The sequence below is a fragment of the Sphaerodactylus townsendi genome, linkage group LG05 (assembly GCF_021028975.2).
Source record: "Sphaerodactylus townsendi isolate TG3544 linkage group LG05, MPM_Stown_v2.3, whole genome shotgun sequence".
Classification (NCBI taxonomy): Eukaryota; Metazoa; Chordata; class Lepidosauria; order Squamata; family Sphaerodactylidae; genus Sphaerodactylus; species Sphaerodactylus townsendi.
The window spans coordinates 12598802-12617995 of record NC_059429.1 but is presented as its reverse complement, the minus strand read 5'-3'; the positions used below and the strand labels follow the sequence as shown (position 1 = coordinate 12617995).

At 49.8% G+C, this 19194-nt stretch overlaps 1 protein-coding gene across 2 annotated transcripts in view; it reads left to right on the top strand.

Annotated features, from left to right (window-relative positions):
- The first annotated feature begins 13347 nt into the window (after positions 1 to 13347).
- Positions 13348 to 19194, top strand: part of LOC125432826 (cartilage oligomeric matrix protein) — a 49990-nt gene continuing 44143 nt past the window's right edge. For both annotated transcript variants that reach the window (XR_007244552.1, XM_048496833.1), the window contains exons 1-2: positions 13348 to 13542; positions 17739 to 17824. Coding sequence is in view for 1 of the 2 variants with exons in the window: in XM_048496833.1 (XP_048352790.1) it covers positions 13467 to 13542; positions 17739 to 17824 (162 nt within the window). In the remaining variant the exon portion in view is untranslated. The remainder of the gene's footprint in view (positions 13543 to 17738; positions 17825 to 19194) is intronic.

Here is a 19194-nt window from a genome sequence, read left to right as displayed (position 1 = left end):
AGAGGGGGTTACTAATTGGTGATTTTGCCACGTGATTTTTGCCTTAGTTACGCCCCTCCTCTCAGCAGTAGCGTGCAGAACTTGAAGCAGGCTATCAGGAGGTGCACCGGCGTGCGTGGCAGCCTGCGCCTGCGTGCATTCGTTTCCCTCCCAAGGACCGGCACAGCGGCTGCGTCCTTGCCACAGCCCTGCCCAGGAATGCCCCACCCCCGGAATGCCCGGCCACGCCCCCGTCATGTCCCGCCCAGCCCCATTGGCGCTACACCACAGTTTGAATCCCACCACCAGGGGAACCTGTTACTAAAATTTTTGGATCCCACCACTGGACCTTTGTCATCTTGAATCCAGTACACCAAGCTTCTGGAGTTTCATGAGCCCACCACTTGCAGGAAGAAATGGACTTGGCAGTACAAGACTAACTAGGAGGACTTGAAATGAAATTTGAACAGGACCTTGAAGTGTGATGTTAAATGTTAATGTTTGATGTTATATGTTAAGTAAACCATTTTGTTTAAAAATTAGTTGTTGCAAACTCCTTCCAAATTCTGCCCCACAGAACCCATAAGCTGAGGTTACAGTGGCTCTGATTTTTTTCTTTTTTCAGAAAGGGAGCACAGAGATTCTCTGCAGTGGTGGGATCCAAAAATTTTAGTAACAGGTTCCCTTGCCAGCCCCCCATCAGCAAAGGGCAAAACCTGAGTTGGATGCCCCCCGCATGGGCAGCAACCCCACCACGACCCCCCAAAATTTTTTTGCACCAGGTCATTTCTAAATCATCATCACATTATAGAAAATGCCCCAACTCACAAATCTGAACACAGCCATGGTGAAACACACAGGTTCTTTGATAGAGTCTGGTGAGATAAAAGGCACAAAAGGCTGAGAATCAATGAATTGCAGTACCTGAAAGGGATTAACCCAGTTCAGGGAGTTATATTATTAGTCGCAATTGCTATATGGAACCTTCACGTTCAAAGGCAGTATGCCTCTCGGGGAAGCGAGGGCTGGAGATGGAAAAGCGGACCCGATTAGTAACCCCCTCTCGGCACACACAAATAATTAGCAACCCACTCTCGGGAACCGGTGAGAACCGGCTGGATCCCACCTCTGATTCTCTGGCAGGATATGTCATAGCTCTTTCGGCCTTGACATACTCAAGTGTTTGAGCTTCATGGTCATTCCTCTCCCCCTCCTTCATCCTCTCTTCTGTCCCTTCTGGCCTTCAGTTACTTCTTCCCTGTTTTCTGCTGAAGGACCCAACCACTACTTTGGCCCATGGGGGCTACAGAAAGCAGATTCAGTTTGGAGGATGCCTGAGCGTTTGGAAACGCCCTGCTCAGAATGCGGATGGAGACTGAAGCCTGCTTCCATTCAACACCCCTGAAAATGAAGATGGCATATAGTGCTTGTTCTAGCTAAGAGACAGAGGGGGCAGGCAGGGCTGACGGGGGTCCATCTCCTTGCCCTTCCACCTCGGCAGCCAAGCCAGCCTTCTTCCACTCCTCTCACAGCCAGAGGTGGGATCCAGCAGGTTCTCACAGGTTCCCGAGAGTAGGTTACTAATTATTTGTGTGTGCCGAGAGGGGGTTACTAATTGGTGATTTTGCCACGTGATTTTTGCCTTAGTTACACCCGTCCTCTCAGCAGTAGCGCGCAGAACTTGAAGCAGTCTAGCAGGAGGTGCACCGGCGTGCGTGGCAGCCTGTGCCTGCGTGCATTCGTTTCCCGTGTAGCGGCTGCGTCCTTGCCACAGCCCTGCCCAGGAATGCCCCGCCCTTGGAATGCCTGGCCACACCCCTGTCGTGCCCCACCCAGCCCCACTGGTGCTACACCACAGTTTGAATCCCACCACCATGGGAACCTGTTACTAAAATTTTTGGATCCCACCACTGCTCACAGCAGCTGTGCCCTGCTACAACATTCTACAGCTCATCCTTCCCCGTCATTAACCGGAATGTTCATGAGCATTATGTGATGTCATAGCAGCTCAGCCAATGGCTAGAGAGGGGACGCTTGGCCACAGATTCTTTTAGCCAATCTTTACTGCAGTGCATATGGAAGAACACACAGCAGAAACAGCGGCCAGACGCTTGGCTTTGCATTTCTCTTGGAAAAGTCCATCACCCCTGAAGAGAAACCGCGAGCTGGTTTGGTGGTGCCAAAACATAGGCAACCACAACCAATGAAGTGTCTGTTGCAGGAGCAGGAGCACCATCTTGGGACAAGCAGGGTCAGACAGGAGCTATGGCAGTGGTGGCGAACCTTTGGCACTCCAGATGTTATGGACTACAATTCCCATCAGCCTCTGCCAGGATGGCCAATTGGCCATGCTGGCAGGGGCTGATGGGAATTGTAGTCCATAACATCTGGAGTGCCAAAGGTTCGCCACCACGGAGCTATGGCACTGCTTTTAAGAAGAGCAGTGAAGCTGTGTCAGACCCGCGAGCTGTTTATCCTTCGGTTTCCCTGTGCACCAGGCTCTGCGTTACAACAGTGGCTTTAGAGAGGCTTTCAAGTTCCCTGACCCAGCCGAAGAACAGCACAAGTTTCTTTTTCCAAGGAAAGCACAAAGAAGCGAGTGATCTCACCCTGTTGGGACGTTGTGTGCTCACAAAAACGATCTGTAGGGGCCGTTTGTTGGCTGCCGGGCGCTGCCGGTCCTTCTACCGCAGGCGAGAAAATAACTTCCAGATCCTCCTTGGAGGCAGCAGAAATCACCTCCTGTTACAAAAACCATCTGCAGAGTTTCATCTCGAGATTTTGGTCCATCCTATTTCCTGTTGAAGCTTCACCTGAAGTAAAGATTCTCCGTCCTCACCCTGTTTGTTTGTTTGTTTTGCGGTGTGTTTTTCCAACTCTCCATTCTTTTCACTGAAACTTGTAGGAAAGAAGAATTTCTGGTGGACCGTTAACTCACAGAGGAGATCTGTCTTTGCTTTGCTTCCCAGCCTGATGCCTGAGGCAACCTGGAAGGGGCTTACCAAGGGGACGAGTAATAATAAAAGCAGATTACATTCCAAACCTGATCCGAATGAAGAAAAGCAGCAGCAGCAGCAGTATCACAATTACACGCAAAATGAAACTGAACAGAGTCTCAGGTCGAAACTATCTGAAGGATAGATATCCATCTGTCTTCCTTCCTAAATTATCTACCAAAGTCACCCCATGCGGTCAGGGGTCATGTAGCTAACCGGAATGTTGTCCTGATGCCGTTTAGCCAATGGGATGTGGCTTCAGGATGGCATCCCTGAAGGCCAGTGAGGGTGATTGGGGGAGAGCAATTTACAATAGTCAGCAAAACCAATTTACTTTATATACTCGCGTATAAGTCTAAGGGCTAGGGAAAGATAGGAACGTGCCCTGTGGAACTCCCCAGGAGAAGTTCCACACGGCTGATGTGTGGTCTCCAATGAGCCGTAAGGAATGATTTGAACCATCATGCATCCAAAATGCCTATTTCAGCCAAATGCCTCAACCAGATGGCGTGATCTACTGTACCAAAGGCTGCAGATGAATCCAGCAGGGCAGCAAAGAAGCTTGATTGTAGTGTACCATCAAATGAAGGTCATCAGCTAAAGTCATCAGGGCTGTCTCTGTTTCAGAGTCGGGCCTGAAGGCAGAAGGAAAACGATCTGGGGCAGATGATTTACCTGAGAAGACCCGGAGTTGATCCACCGATGCTCTCTTAGCTTTCAGACTAGTCCAGGGTTCTGCAACCTGTGGCTCTCCAGATGTTCACGGACTACAATTCCCATCAGCCTGTTGGCCATTCCCATCAGCCCCTGCAACCAGAGGTGGGATCCAGCAGGTTTTCACAGGTTCCCGAGAGTAGGTTACTAATTATTTGTGTGTGCCGAGAGGGGGTGACTAATTGGTGATTTTGCCACGTGATTTTTGCCTTAGTTACGCCCCTCCTCTCAGCAGTAGCGCGCAGAACTTGAAGCAGTCTAGCAGGAGGTGCACCGGCATGCGTGGCAGCCTTCCTCTGCACTCCTGCATGCATCTTGCCATGGAGCCCAGGCTGCCCCTGCCACAGCCCCGCCAGGGAATGCCCTCAGCTTCTGGAATGCCCGGCCACGCCCCATCGTGGCTCCCACCCAGCCCCCCATTGGTGCTATAACAATAGTTTGAATCCCACCACCATGGGAACCTGTTACTAAAATTTTGGATCCCACCACTGCTCAAGTACTCTCCAGCTGTTCATGGACTACAATCTCTATCAGCCCCCCTGTTGGCTATGTTAGAGTCATACAGCCATGGATTCATAATCATCCCAATTAGCCGTGCTGGCAGGGGCTGATGGGATTTGTAGTCCATGAACATCTGGAGAGCCGCAGGTTGCAGACCCCTAGACTAGACAATAATTGGCCATCTCATTTTTCTGTAGGGGTTTTTCTGAAGTAGTGGATGGATAAGAACCCTGAGGTGCAGAGTGGTAAGCTGCAGTGCTGCAGTCAGTGCTCTGCTCACGACCTGAGTTCGATCCCAACAGAAGTCAGTTTCAAGTAGCCGGCTCCAGGTTGACTCAGCCTTCCATCCTTCTGAGGTCGGTAAAATGAGTACCAGTTTGCTGGGGGTAAAATGTAGTTGAATGGCAAACCACCCTGTAAACAAACAAATTGTTAATTGCAGTCAAAGACCAGCACGTAACACATTACCAGAGGCGTATCGGTGGGGGGGGACGGCATCTGGAGACAACTCCTTCTCGGGTGTAGGGCCATTCCCTGAGCCCCCACCAGGGATGTAGGTATAGATTTTTATGGGGGGTCAGGGGGCTGGGCCACCTCTACAAAAGGGTGTGGCCACACCTCCTGCCCCTCCCAGCCTCAGTGCTGATGAAAGCAGCTCTCTGAGGCCAGGGATAGCAGACTACCCTGCCCCACCCACCGTGCTCCCCCGCCGGCTGGGCTCCCAGCCAGCAGCCCCTTCTGCCCTCCCTTCTGGGCAGTGGCGTAGCTAGGGAAAATGGAGCCTGGTGCAAAATCTGAGTTTTGAGCCCTCCCCCAACACATGGGCGGCCGCTGTGATGCTGGAATCCTCCCCCAAACAGCATCACTTTCAATGGTGTTTAAACTAGGGAGCCCAGATTCTCCTTTTAAATCCACCTTAAAGGGAGAATTTGGGGTCTCCAGTTAAAACAAAATTCAAAGTGGTGCTGTTTTGGGGTGGATTATTCCCCACCCTGAAACAGCATCACTTTCAATGTTTAAACTGGGGACCTCAGATTCTCCCTTTAAATCCATGCCGAAGGGGGTGGATTTAAAAAGGAGAATTCAGTGTTCAGGGGTGCCTTCTTCTGAGTGCAATTGTTAAGCTAGCAGCACCAAACTTTCAGGGTATCTTTAGGAGACTGTCCTGATGATACCACCCAGGTTTAGTGAAGTTTGGTTCAGGGGGTCGAGCGTTTTGCAGTCTAAGTAATAATCTAAAACCTTAAAACCTCAAAATTACAGACAAAACAGTTAAAAGTTTATATAAGGCACTAAAAATCATACTTCTTAAAAAAGATTATAACATTTTAAATGGTTCATTGTCACTATCAAGGACTTGTGCCTTACTCCAAACTTTAAGCACAAAGGCACACATATTAGCCACTTGTAATATGAGGATTTTGTCTATTAATAACTTTTCTAGTTATATTTTCTCCAAACAGCATCCATAAACGGCCTGCTTAGTCAACATCATGATGTAAGGTCTCCCCATGGTTCATGCTTGCAATGGGAACTACCTTTATCTGTGGCGTAGGAGGTTAAGAGCTCGTGTATCTAATCTGGAGGAACCGGGTTTGATTCCCAGCTCTGCCGCCTGAGCTGTGGAGGCTTATCTGGGGAATTCAGATTAGCCTGTGCACTCCCACACACACGCCAGCTGGGGGACCTCGGGCTAGTCACAGCTTCTCGGAGCTCTCTCAGCCCCACCCACCTCACAGGGTGTTTGTTGTGAGGGGGGAAGGGCAAGGAGATTGTCAGCCCCTTTGAGTCTCCTGCAGGAGAGAAAAGGGGGATATAAATCCAAACTCTTCTTCTTCTTCTTAAGAGCTCGTGTATCTAATCTGGAGGAACCGGGTTTGATTCCCCGCTCTGCCGCCTGAGCTGTGGAGGCTTATCTGGGGAATTCAGATTGGCCTGTGCACTCCCACACACGCCAGCTGGGTGACCTTGGGCTAGTCACAGCTTTTCGGAGCTCTCTCAGCCCCACCTACCTCACAGGGTGTTTGTTGTGAGGGGGGAAGGGCAAGGAGATTGTCAGCCCCTTTGTGATTCCTGCAGGAGAGAAAGGGGGGATATAAATCCAAACTCTTCTTCTTCTTCTTAAGAGCTCGTGTATCTAATCTGGAGGAACCAGGTTTGATTCCCAGCTCTGCCGCCTGAGCTGTGGAGGCTTATCTGGGGAATTCAGATTGGCCTGTGCACTCCCACACACGCCAGCTGGGTGACCTTTGGGCTAGTCACAGCTTTTCGAGTTTCCTCTCTCAGCCCCAACTCCACCTTTCACAGGGTGTTTGCTGTGAGGGGAAGTGGAGCAAAGGAGATTGTCAGCCCCTTTGTGACTCCTGCAGGAGAGAAAGGGGGGAATATAAATCCAAACTCTTCTTCTTCTTCTTAAGAGCTCGTGTATCTAATCTGGAGGAACTGGGAGTTTCTTTGATTCCCAGCCTCTGCCGCCTGAGCTGTGGAGGCTTATCTGGGGAATTCCAGATTGGCCTCCTGTGCACTCCCACACACGCCAGCTGGGTGACCTTTGGGCTAGTCACAGCTTCGGGAGCTCTCTCAGCTCCCACCCACCTCACAGGGTGTTTGTTGTGAGGGGGGAAGGGCAAGGAGATTGTCAGCCCCTTTGAGTCTCCCTGCAGGAGAGAAAGGTGGATATAAATCCAAACTCTTCTTCTTCTCTCCTTTAAGAGCTTCGTGAGTATCTAATCTGGAGTAACCGGGTTTGATTCTCAGCTCCGCCTGCCTGACCTGTGGAGGCTTATCTGGGGAATTCAGATTGGCCTGTGCACCTCCGCCACGCCACGCTGCATGCTGGGTGACCTTGGGCTAGTCACAGCTTTTCGAGACTCTCCTCAGCCCACCTCACAGGAATTGTTTTGTTGTGAGGGGGAAGGGAACGAGAAGATTGTCCAGCCCTTTGTGATTCCTGCAGGGAGAGAGGGGACTAAATCAAGCTCTTCTTCTTCTTCTTAAGAGCACCGTGTATCACTAATCTGGAGGAACCAGGTTTGATTCCCAGCTCTGCCACCTGAGCTGTGGAGGCTTATCTGGGGAATTCAGATTGGCCTGTGCACTCCCACCTGCATCAGCTACAGGTGACCCAGGCTAGTCACAGCTTTTGAGACCTCCCTTCTCTCAGGCCCCACCCCACTTCACAGGGTGTTTTGTTGTGAGAGGGGGAAGGGCAAGGAGATTGTCAGCCCCTTTGTGGATTCCTGCAGGAGAGAAAGGGGGGATATAAAGAGTGATCCAAACTCTTCTTCTTCTTCTTAGAGCTTCGTGTATCTAATCTGGAGGAACCGGGAGCTTGATTCTCCCGCTCTGCTGCCCTGAGCTGTGGAGGCTTCATTCTGGGGGGAATTCAGATTGGCCCTGTGCACTCCTGCAGACACGCCAGCCAGGTGACCTTGGGCTAGTCACAGCTTCTCGGGCTCTCTCAGCCCCACCCACCTCACAGGGGTGTTTGTTGTGGGGAAGGGAGCAGGAAGTGTCAGCCCCTTTGAGTCTCCTGCAGGAGAGGGGATATAAAATCAAGCTCTTCTTCTTCTTCTTAGAGCTCGTGTATCTAATCTGGAGGAACGGGTTTGATTCTCCGCTCTGCCGCCTGAGCTGTGGAGGCTTATCTGGGGAATTCAGATTGGCCTGTGCACTCTGCCTTGACTGGGTGACCTTCAGGCTAGTCACAGCTTTTGCAGACTCTCTCCACAGCCCTACCTCACAGGGTGTTTGTTGTAGCCAGAAGGGCAAGGAGATTATCAGCCCTTTGTGATTCCTGCAGGAAAGGTGGGATATAAATCCAAACTCTTCTTCAACAACTAGGCTTCGTGTATCTAATCTGGAGGAACGGGTTTACGATTCTCAGCTCTGCTGCCTGAGCTGTGGAGGCTTATCTGGGGAATTCAAGATTGGCTGTGCACTCCCACCTGCGCCAGCTGGGGACCTCGGGCTAGTCACAGCTTCTCGGAGCTCTCTCAGCCCCACCCACCTCACAGGGTGTTTGTTGTGAGGGGGGAAGGGCAAGGAGATTGTCAGCCCCTTTGTGATTCCTGCAGGAGAGAAAGGGGGGATATAAATCCAAACTCTTCTTCTTCTTCTTAAGAGCTCGTGTATCTAATCTGGAGGAACCAGGTTTGATTCCCTGCTCTGCCGCCTGAGCTGTGGAGGCTTATCTGGGGAATTCAGATTAGCCTGTACACTCCCACACACGCCAGCTGGGTGACCTTGGGCTAGTCACAGCTTTTCGGAGCTCTCTCAGCCCCACCTACCTCACAGGGTGTTTGTTGTGAGGGGGGAAGGGCAAAGAGATTGTAAGCCCCTTTGAGTCTCCTGCAGGAGAGAAAGGGGGGAATATAAATCCAAACTCCTCCTCCTCTTCCTCCTCCTCTTCTTCTTCTAATGAATGGATATTCAGTTCCATGAGAGGTCAAGGGAAGGGGTCCTAAGCAAATGCCTGATTTATGATAGACTCTATGGGTTCCTGAGTGCCATTTTTGGATGATTTTAGCCACCAAGATGGACAACAGCTTGGTCCACAAATGGTGGCCTTCAATAGATCTCAGGATCTTGTCAACATCCATTGTGGAAAGATCAGTAGACCAGGCAATATATTTGGGGTTTCTTCAGCCAGAGAAGGGGACAACAAGACAGCAACATGCAGTGGAAGATCACCCCACATGAAATTCTGCCATTTGGGAGGTACGGTGAAATAGTGGAGCGACGAGTCTTTTATGGAATCAAGCAGAGTCGGTTACATCTCTGCATAGCTGCAGACACGCACCTATCTGCTTTGAAAGGGGGTTTGAGCAACACCACAAAGACATGCTCTGCCTCTTGTGAGGCATCTGAACTTCTGTTTGAGGGTGGGAGCTCTCCCCCTCCCCAAAACATACAATGAACACCTCCAGAGGCGTAGGTAGGGGAAATGGAGCCTGGTGCCAAATCTGAGTTCTGTGCCCCCCATGTTTGTTTGTGTTTGTATTTTTTAGTGTTTTTTCAGTTTTTGGCCTGCAGGGGGCACAGTTTTAGGCTAGCAGCACAAAAATTTCCAGGTATGTTTAGGAGACTATCCTGATGATACAAGCCTAGTTTGGTGAGGTTTGGTTCAGGGGGTCCAAAGTTATGGACTCTCAAAGGTGTAGCCCCCATCTCCTATTAGCTTCCATTGGAAACTATGGAGGATGAGGGCACCCCCTTTGGGAGTCCATAACTTTGGACCCCCTGAACCAAACCTCACCCACCTTTGGTGGTATCATCAGGAGAGTCCCCTGAAAACTCCCTGACATTTTGGTGCTGCTAGCCTAAAAACTGTGCCCCCTGCAGGCCAGAAACTGAAAAACACTAAAAAATTACAAAAAACAAACCTGAAATTTTTGCTGCTCCTACAGGAGCGAGCTTGGTGCGACGCGCACCCCCCGGTCCCCTTGTAGCTAGACCTCTGAACACCTTGTTTAGATGGAGTGGGGGAAACGTACTTTCTGTCCGACCTCATTTTTATTGGCTTTGGGATCGGCCTTTCCAGTTTCCAAGACTTTGATTCTTTTTCTCCCTTTAATGCTGGGCTTTTGGTTTGGCCGACACGTCCCGCTGGAAGCTCCATTTACACCAAGGACCAGGCCAGCCTCCTAATGTGAATTCCTGTCAGGATGATCTAACAAGAGAGCGTTCTGTGCTCTCCCGCCTTCATTCCAGGGTTATGACACGTCGCCCCGTGTGGGTGTCCCCCCCACTCAGCCTCAAAACAAATAGCTTCAAAATAAATCAAGACTTCTTTTGAAGTGATGCGTCTCTCAGGAGATCCTTGCTGGGCAGGGATTCATCAAACCGTACAGTTTAATTTGGGGGGGGGGACCAGCAATGAGAGTCAGGAGAAATAGAAAAGTGTGGTTTGCCACTCTGTGAATGGGCCTCGGGGATCCAGAACTCACGGTCCCACCCTCCTCCTCCTCCTCCTCCTTTGTACAAGGCATGATTAACCTGTGAAACTCACCGCCACTGGATAGTATGATCTGATATTAGAATAGCAGGGCCATCCCAAGCAAAGTTATACCCCTGGACTTGGAAGGGTGTAGCTGTGCCAGGATACTTGGGCAGATGGCTTGAAGAAGGAAGGAGTCGAATTCTTGGAAGACAAGTCTGCTGACAGCTATTAACTTGAATATCTGGACTGAGCCTCCATGTACAGAGGCAGTCAGTTCTGAGTTTCAGCTGTGGGGGAGTTATGAAAACAGCTTTAAGTGCGGTGGACTTTTCAGGGCCTCTGGGTGGCTACTGTGGGACACAAGATGGTCTTCTCCAGAGGTGGAATCCAGCAGGTTCTCACAGGTTCCCGAGAGTAGGTGACTAATTATTTGTGTGTGCCGAGAGGGGGTTACTAATGGGTGATTTTGCCATGTGATTTTTGCCTTAGTTGCGCCCCTCCTCTCAGCAGTAGCACGCAGAACTTGAAGCAGCCTAGCAGGAGGTGCACCGGCGTGCGTGGCAGCCTGTGCCTGCGTGCATTTGTTTCCCGCCCAAGGACTGGCGCAGCAGCTGCGTTCTTGCCACAGCCCCGCCCAGGAATGCCCCGCCCCGGAATGCCCGGCCATACCCCATTGGCGCTACGCCACAGTTTGAATCCCACCACCGTGGGAACCTGTTACTAAAATTTTTGGATCCCACCACTGGTCTCCTCTGGTTCACACCATGGTGTAGTGGTTAAGAGCGGTGAACTATAACCTGGGGAACCAGGTTTGATTCCCCACTCCTCCACACGAGTGGTGGACTCTTATCTGGAGATTTGTTTCCCCGCTCCTACATATAAAGCCTGTGTGTGTCTGGGGGGGTGCCCTTGTGCTAGCCACAGTTCTCTCAGAACTCTCTCAGCCCCACCTACCTTACAAGATGTCTGTTGTGGGGAGAGGAAGGGGAAAAGGGTTTGTAAACCACCTTGAATCTCCTTACAGGAGAGAAAGGGTGGGGGGGGGGTGTCGGTCGGTCCAGACTCCTCTTCCTCTTCTTCTTTCCTCTTGGTTCTTTTGGCTTCAATTGCAAACCCTTGTTTAACACCCACACTGACCAAACTGGGTTTGTTTGTGGTGATTCCACACACTGACGGATTCTCTTCGCAGTTCTGCTCACTGCTGTTGCTGACGGGTCGTCCGCTGAGCGCATTTCCCTCCCTCTCTTCCTCCAAAAATCTCAAACGCAGAGTGCCTGGGTGGGTCTCCTTCCTCATTTCATCCTCACAACAGCCCTGCGAGGTAGGCTAGCCTAGCTGAAGAAGAGACTCGGAAGCTTCACGGCCCAGCAGGGGATTTGAACCCAGGTTGCCTAACACCAGGGGCATAATGCCCATTGGGCAAGGTGGGCAGCTGCCCAGGGCACCACCTTCTGGGGGGCATCAAAATGCAGGGTTCGTTTTGGGGTATTTTAGTGGTTTTCCATTTTTGGCCTGCCGGGGGCGCAGTTTTTAGGCTAGAGCAGGGGTAGGGAACCTGCGGCTCTCCAGATGTTCAGGAACTACAATTCCCATCAGCCTCTGTCAGCATGGCCAACTGGCCATGCTGGTAGGGGCTGATGGGAAGCCAGACCTGAGCTGGCCACTTATAGAAACACCAAAATTGCAGTATCATCAGGAGACTGTCCTTATGCTACCCCCCATGTTTGGTGAGGTTTGGTTCAAGGAGTCCAAAGTTATGGACTCCCAAAGGGGGTGCCCCATTCCCCATTGTTTCCAATAGGAGCTAATAGCAGATGGGGGCTACAGTTTTGAGGGGCCATAACTTTGGCCCCCCTGAACCAAACTGCACCAAACCTGGGGGGTATCATTAGGGCAGTCTCCTGATGAGACCATGAAAGTTTTGAGACTGTGCCTTCAGAAATGTGCCCCTCCAGCCTGCAACCCCTGTTGACAGCAATGCAGAAAACTCAATGCAGAACAAAGATTCTTGGGCAAATTTTTGGGATGCTCCTGCAGGGGGTGCATTTTTGAACGTATCAGCACCAAAATTTCAGAAAATCATCTGGGGACTGCCCTGATGAGACCCCCCAAGTTTGGTGCAGTTTGGTTCAGGGGGTCCATAACTCAAAAGGGTAGCCCCCATCTCCTTAGCAAAGAATGGGGATGGGCACCCCCTTTGCGGGTCCATAACTTTGGACCCCTTTTAAACCAAACTGCACCAAACTTGGGGGGTCCCATCAGGACAGTTTCCAGATGATACCCTGAAATTCTGGTGCTGATAAATCAAAAAATGCGCCCCCTGCAGGACCAGTCCTGAAATTTGCCCAAGAATCTTTGTTCTGCATTGAGTTTTCTGTATTGCTGTAAATGAGGGTTGCAGGTGGCGGGGGGGGGGAGGATTTCTGAAGGCACAGTCTCAAAACTTTCAGGGTCTCATCAGGAGACTGCCCTGATGATACCCACCCCCCCAGGTTTGGTGCAGTTTGGTTCAGGGGGGCCAAAGTTATGGACCCTCAAAAGGGTAGCCCCCATCTGCTATTAGATCCTATTGGAAACAATGGGGAATGGGGAACCCCCTTTGGGAGTCCATAACTTTGGACTCCTTGAACCAAACCTCACCAAACCTGGGGGGTAGCATAAGGACAGTCTCCTGATGATACGCTGAACTTTTGGTGCTGATATGTCTAAAAATGCACCCCCTGAGGCACCAATGTCCTGGTGCAAAAAAAAAAAATTAGTAGTGGTGGAGTGGCCGCCCATTGGGGGGGGGGGGGCATCCAACTCAGGATTTGCCCAGGGCTACAGTTTGCCTTGTTATGCCCCTGCCTAACACACTCACCCAACGCACCGCATTGTCTCTCTTTTTTGCAAAGTTTCAGAAATTAAGATCTTATAGTTGTCATCACAACTTGGGTTGGCGGGTGAGAGAGGAACAGGAGAGGCCACGTTAACTGTGGGTGCGTGGGTGCGAAGCATCGCAGCAAAAGGGCCCTTCCACCAAGGCGGCAGATTTTGATTCTGACCTTTCTGTGCAAGCAACAAAGCAAAACGCACTCATATAATCCTCACAGCATTCTCAGATGGCTTTCTCATGCTGTTTATTTTTGTAACTTAATTTCTCCGCCCCCCCCTCCCCCCTCCCCCTGCACACTGGGAGCCAGAAATGACGTCCAGCATCCGAAGGAATAAGTTCTTCGCAGTGAGGAATGTGGCTCCAGCTTCACAAGTCGAGACCTGCGCGAAGGCAGGCAGGTGGGCGAACCTCCAGGTGAGAAGGAACTCCCCAGCTAGAAGATCCGTTCCAGCATCCGACCATGACGGTCGTCTCAGGCTGGGTCCTCCTGTTGAGCATGTGTCACATCGCGGCGAGCCAGATGCCAGGGGGAAGAGGTAGGCTGGAGGCTTTGCTTCCCTTCTATAAGGAACGACCCGTCAGTGGCTGTGGCTCTCTAGCCTCCCTTTTCTTCCCGCCTCCTAGTCTTGGTGGTCAAAAGTCCTGTTTGGTGGCCACCGACTTAGGACGGCCCCCATGGGGTTTTCAGAGCAAAAGACAAGCTGAGGTGGTTTGCCATCTGGGTAGCAACTCTGGACTTCTTCGTTGGTCTTCCGTCCGAATCCTAACCGGGACTAATCCTGCTTGGTTTCTGAGATTTGATGAGATCAGGCCCGTGTGGACTATCTAAATCAGGGCAGATGGAAACATTTGGTTTTCCTTTTGCTGTCTCTGTGGAGCAGCCCTGGGCTTCTTTGGTGGTCTCCCACTCAAATACCAACCAGGTATATCCAAATACCACTCTTCTTGCAAGGTGTAAGACTGGAACGGCACGAGCTGGTCCAAGCTTGTCAGATCTTGGAAGCTAAGCTGAATCTTGTCAAAGTCTCGTTGAAGGAGCAGCAGTGGCGTAGGAGGTTAAGAGCTCGTATATCGAATCTGGAGGAACCGGGTTTGATTCCCAGCTCTGCCGCCTGAGCTGTGGAGGCTTCTCTGGGGAATTCAGATTAGCCTGTGCACTCCCACACATGCCAGCTGGGTGACCTTGGGCGAGTCACAGCTTCTCGGAGCTCTCTCAGCCCCACCTACCTCACAGGGTGTTTGTCGTGAGGGGGGAAGGGCAAGGAGATTGTAAACCCCTTTGAGTCTCCTGCAGGAGAGAAAGGGGGGATATAAATCCAAACTCTACTTCTCTTCTTCTTCTTAGGGTGTTGTAGGTTTTCTGGGTTGTGTTCCAGGAGCATTTTCTCCTGACGTTTCACCTGCATCTGTGGCTGGCCTTTTCAGATCCTCTGAATATGCCAGTCACAGATGCAGGAGAAATGTCACGGGAAAATGCTACTGGAACACAGCCATACAACCCGGGAAACCCACAACACCCTAGTGATTCCAGCCGTGAAAGCCTTCGACAAGACTCGGCTTAACTTCCAAGATCTGACAAGCTTGGACCAGCTCGTGCCGTTCTCGTCTTACGCCTTGCCAAAACCCTGTAGAGAAGGGGACATATGCTCTGAGGTATATACTATTAACACACTATGTGCAAAGTATAGAAAAAGGCTTCTGCCGTGTTCCTGGCACTCGGTGGAAGAAGTGCCATTTGTTTAACTAAAATGATCAGTGGTAGACCCAAGGCAGCAGAAGTTTCCTTTCTTCCAACAAAATGTACCTATGGAACTCACTGCCACACAGTGCAGTGACAGTTAAACGTCTTTAAAAAGCTAGCTTTCCGGAGGTGAGGACTATCAAGGAGTATAAGAGCAAGGTGGAGCTTCCATGCTTCGGGGCAGTGTACCCTGGTGTAGTAGATTCTGAGGATAAGCAAGGTGGGAAGAGGCTGATTGGTTGATCTGGGAAATTGTATGAGTATGATGTATTGTATGAAATTGTGTGTATCGAGGAATGCTGCTGTAAATTTCATTGTGCGTGCACAATGACAATAAAATGCTTATGCTTATGCTTATGGATGCTGAATCAGATGGACCTTTGGTTTCATCCCACAAAAGTCTTTGAAAATCCTTCCTCTTACATCTCACGCCTTCTGATGCTGCTTCTTTTTGCCGACTGTAGCCTCTTTGCCCCTGCTGATGTAGAAAGTTTTCTGTGAGTACCAGACAACTTTTCTGATTCGCCTTGGTTGATCAGAGGACTTGGGGGGGCACCGTGAAAAGATTGCCAGCTTCTTTTCTTCACACGGTTCCTGTGCCTGTGACGACCATTTGATTAAAAAAAGCAGAGATTCAGCAAGAGAAAGGCTTTTCAGCCCGGGCGTCCTTGGCTTCAAAAGCTCCACATCTGCATAATTTCTCAAAGGCACAAGAGCCTGCCTGAGTCAAAAAGTTGGCAACCCAAGGCGGTGACATTACGACACTGAAACGCTCCTTTCCTTTCTTCAGTTTTCCTTTCTGCCTTGTTTTATCACTGTTGTTATTACGATTTGCCACCAAGTCGCAGCTGACTTACGGCAATCCGTTGTGGGGTTTTCAAGGCAAGGTAGTTTGCCTCTATGCAATTTCGTGGTGGTCTGCCTTCCAAGTTGCTGCCAGTCTCAGCAGACACTGCTGACCGTAATGGATCCATGGTCCGATTCAGTATATGTGTTTTTATCTGATTAACTTAAGATAAAAACTAACCCTTAACAGATACATACAGGAGCAGCAGTGGCGTAGGAGGTTAAGAGCTCGTGTATCTAATCTGGAGGAACCGGGTTTGATTCCCAGCTCTTCCCCCTGAGCTGTGGAGGCTTATCTGGGGAATTCAGATTAGCCTGTGCACTCCCACACATGCCAGCTGGGTCACCTTGGGCTAGTCACAGCTTCTTGGAGCTCTCTCAGCCCCACCCACCTCGCAGGATGTTTGTTGTGAGGGGGGAAGGGCAAGGAGATTGTCAGCCCCTTTGAGTCTCCTGCAGGAGAGAAAGGGGGGATATAAATCCAAACTCTTCTTCTTCTACATAGGACTAAGGGAGCAATGAAGTAAGAGCTGCGTCGCATAGTGGTTAAGTGCTTGCACTGCCACTCACACGGTCAGGTGTTCGAGCCCCCTGTGGGTCAGATATCACAGATATCCTGTGGGTCAGATATCCAGTGGTGGCATGCAAGGGAAGGGGAGTGAGGGGAGGGGGTGAGGGGTGGCATGCAAGGGAGGGGGAGGGAGGGGGCCCGGCATCAGGGCATGGCCCAACCCCCTAGCAGAGGGAGAGGGAAGGGAGGGAGAGGGAGGGAGGGAGGGAGGAGTGGCAGCATGCAAGGGAAGGGAGGGGGCCCGACATCTGGACATGGCTCACCCATCCTAGTGAAGGGAGAGGGAGGGGTGTCATGCAAGGGAAAGGGAGTGAGGGAGGGGAGGGGGTGAGGGGTAGCATGCAAGGGAGGGGAGGGAGGGGTTTTGAACTCAGGACCCAGAATTTTAAAAATCGTGACCTTACCACAAGAAATAGGACAAGAAAGATTCAACAGGGATTTCTTTTTGACCCATTAGTGCATGGAGCACTTCCCACGACGCTCCTCACCACACAGTGCCTTCACAGTGGGATCTCCTCACATTTCCTTGTTTACACCCGATGAGGTGCCTGCTTGCCTGCCTGCCTGCCTTCCCTCACTTCTAGGTCGATCCCCATCCTACACAAGATTATTTTTGAGCCAGTTAAATTTTATATTGATGTTCCTTATGTCAATATCGTGCAGGCTCGCGATCACTGTTTTTTGTTGCGGGGTGGGTGGGGGGGAAATGCCGGCCGTCAATCCTGATGGGGTGGGAGGAAGACCGGAAAGAGTGAAACCCCGAAGTGAGGAGAAACGTCATGGTTTCCCATACTCAGCAGCCATGGGGCTTCCTGGATCGCTAGTACAGAAATCTCTTCCCCGGAGGAAACTGATCCCCGCTGCAGGACAGAGCAGCAGTGAGTAATCACCTTTCGTCTAATAGTGGATCGGCTTCAGAGTTGCCTTGTTATTTTTGTTTTTGTCGTGTGGACAAATACTTAATTAGCAGACTTAATGCAATAATGAGGCAGAGACCAGTTGCTTTACTGAAATAAAGTTTACTTACTACAGGGAAGGGAAACTTGGAAGAAAAACAATAAACATCTTTCTTACTAGCTAGCACCAACAGCCAGCTTGCTGCTTAGACTATTACATGGCTACTAAGCTATGGATAGAGTGAGCTGAACTGAACTGAACACGTGCAGAGTGCAACACAAAGAAGATATATCTAAAGCCTACGTGCAGACCTGCATGTAGCCCACCCAACCAATAGGTATCAATTACCTGGTCACTGACTTCTGACCTCACTAACTAATTAGCATGCAACAATTAACTCCTTCATTACTGGATTGTGTGACTGGCACTTGCCAAATCCCATCAGTTTTAAACATTCCAACTTTTTAAAAAGGCAACTACTTCAGAAGTGTTGCCTAAAAGGGCTGAAAACGTTTGCTATGCAAATCTCAGCATTCTAATCGATTAATTTACCACTTCAAAGGCAAAGTGGCATTCTCTGACTCAACAGGGGACTAGGAAACCCTTTGAGATTTATTTTTTTTAAATTCTGCTCCGGAATTCGTGGCTGCATCTTTGGAAAACTTTGTTCGTTGCAGGAGGAGACGTTTCGCTGCAGATGCTTTCGGAGATGAGAGAAACAAACCAGGTGCTAAGAGAAATCACAGAGCTCCTAAAACAGCAGGTAAGAGCCGGGGGGGGGGAGGGGGGGAGGGAAGGCCGATATTGGTCATGTTCAGAATGCTTTTCACCAGACGGCCATCAGAAAACCCGAACGCTGCAAAACTATAGCAGCCAAGGCCCAAACCTCCTCTGTCAACGAAGCCGGTTATTTACAAGTTCTGCAAAAGCAATGAAAACACGGCCAATGTATTCACGGAAAAATTCCAATCCTTATTTATACAGATGAGCTCACTTTCACATAGATCAATTTATGTTTTTTTCAAGCAGTGTATATCTGGCCCTGGTTAGAGATTCTTCTCCCATACAGTCACTGGAGTTTCTCTAAACTTCACTGCGCAACAGTGAGAATTAGAAACTTGTGAAATCTCTCAAAGTCCCATCTTACAAGTAGGAATGCCAGCCTCCAGGTGGTTCTATCATATTAAACAGAAATGTAAGGGTTGCATAACGGCAGATTCCAAAACAAACAAATTTGCACAATATACAGCTAAACTCCGTTCAACATAAAGATCGAAGAAGGAGAGTTTGGATTTATATCCCCCCTTTTTCTCCAGTAAGGAGCTTACAATCAAAGGAGCTTACAATCTCCTTCCCCCCTCCCCCAACAACAACAAAAAAAACCTTGTCAGGTGGGTGGGGCTAAGAGAGCTCCAAAGAACTGTGACTAGCCCAAGGTCACCCAGCTGGCATGTGTGGGAGTGCACAAGATAATCTGGTCCCCGGATAAGCCTCCACAGCTCAAGTGGCAGAGCAGAGGAATCAAACCCGGTTCGTCAGATTAGAGTGCACCTGCTTTTAACCACTACGCCACACTGGCAATTAACCACTAAGTACGGTCCTGTGTGCTGCAGCAGAAGTACAGCATGCACAACCAGTTTAAAATAGTGCAGATTCTCTGTTGCAGTCCGAGACATTTATTTAAGCACCATTTTTGTTAAAAAAAACAAAACAGTGTGCCCTGCACTGGGAAACGTAGAACTTTGAAAAAATAGCATTTATATTGCTCCGGATGATTATTAGCAAAACCTGCCTTTTCGTAAAGTCGCACCCGCCATTTCCTGCTGCGGGAAAGAAAATGGCAACCAAAAGGCAAGTTTTGCTAATCATCCGGAGCAATATAAATGCTATTTTTTCTTTTTCTTTTCTTTTTTTTTTATTAAATGGTTTATTGTATATCACACAGTAAGAAACAATACACAAAAGTCAGTGAAATAAACGTTTCATATACAATTTAACCAATTCACTTAACATGTCTACATTATTCTATTTGGTTTAATAATGATTAATAAAATTAATTGTTTCTAAGGTTTCCCTTTCCAAATAATATAGTAGTCAAATATCGAACTTCCCCATCGAGTTAGCTGAATCTGG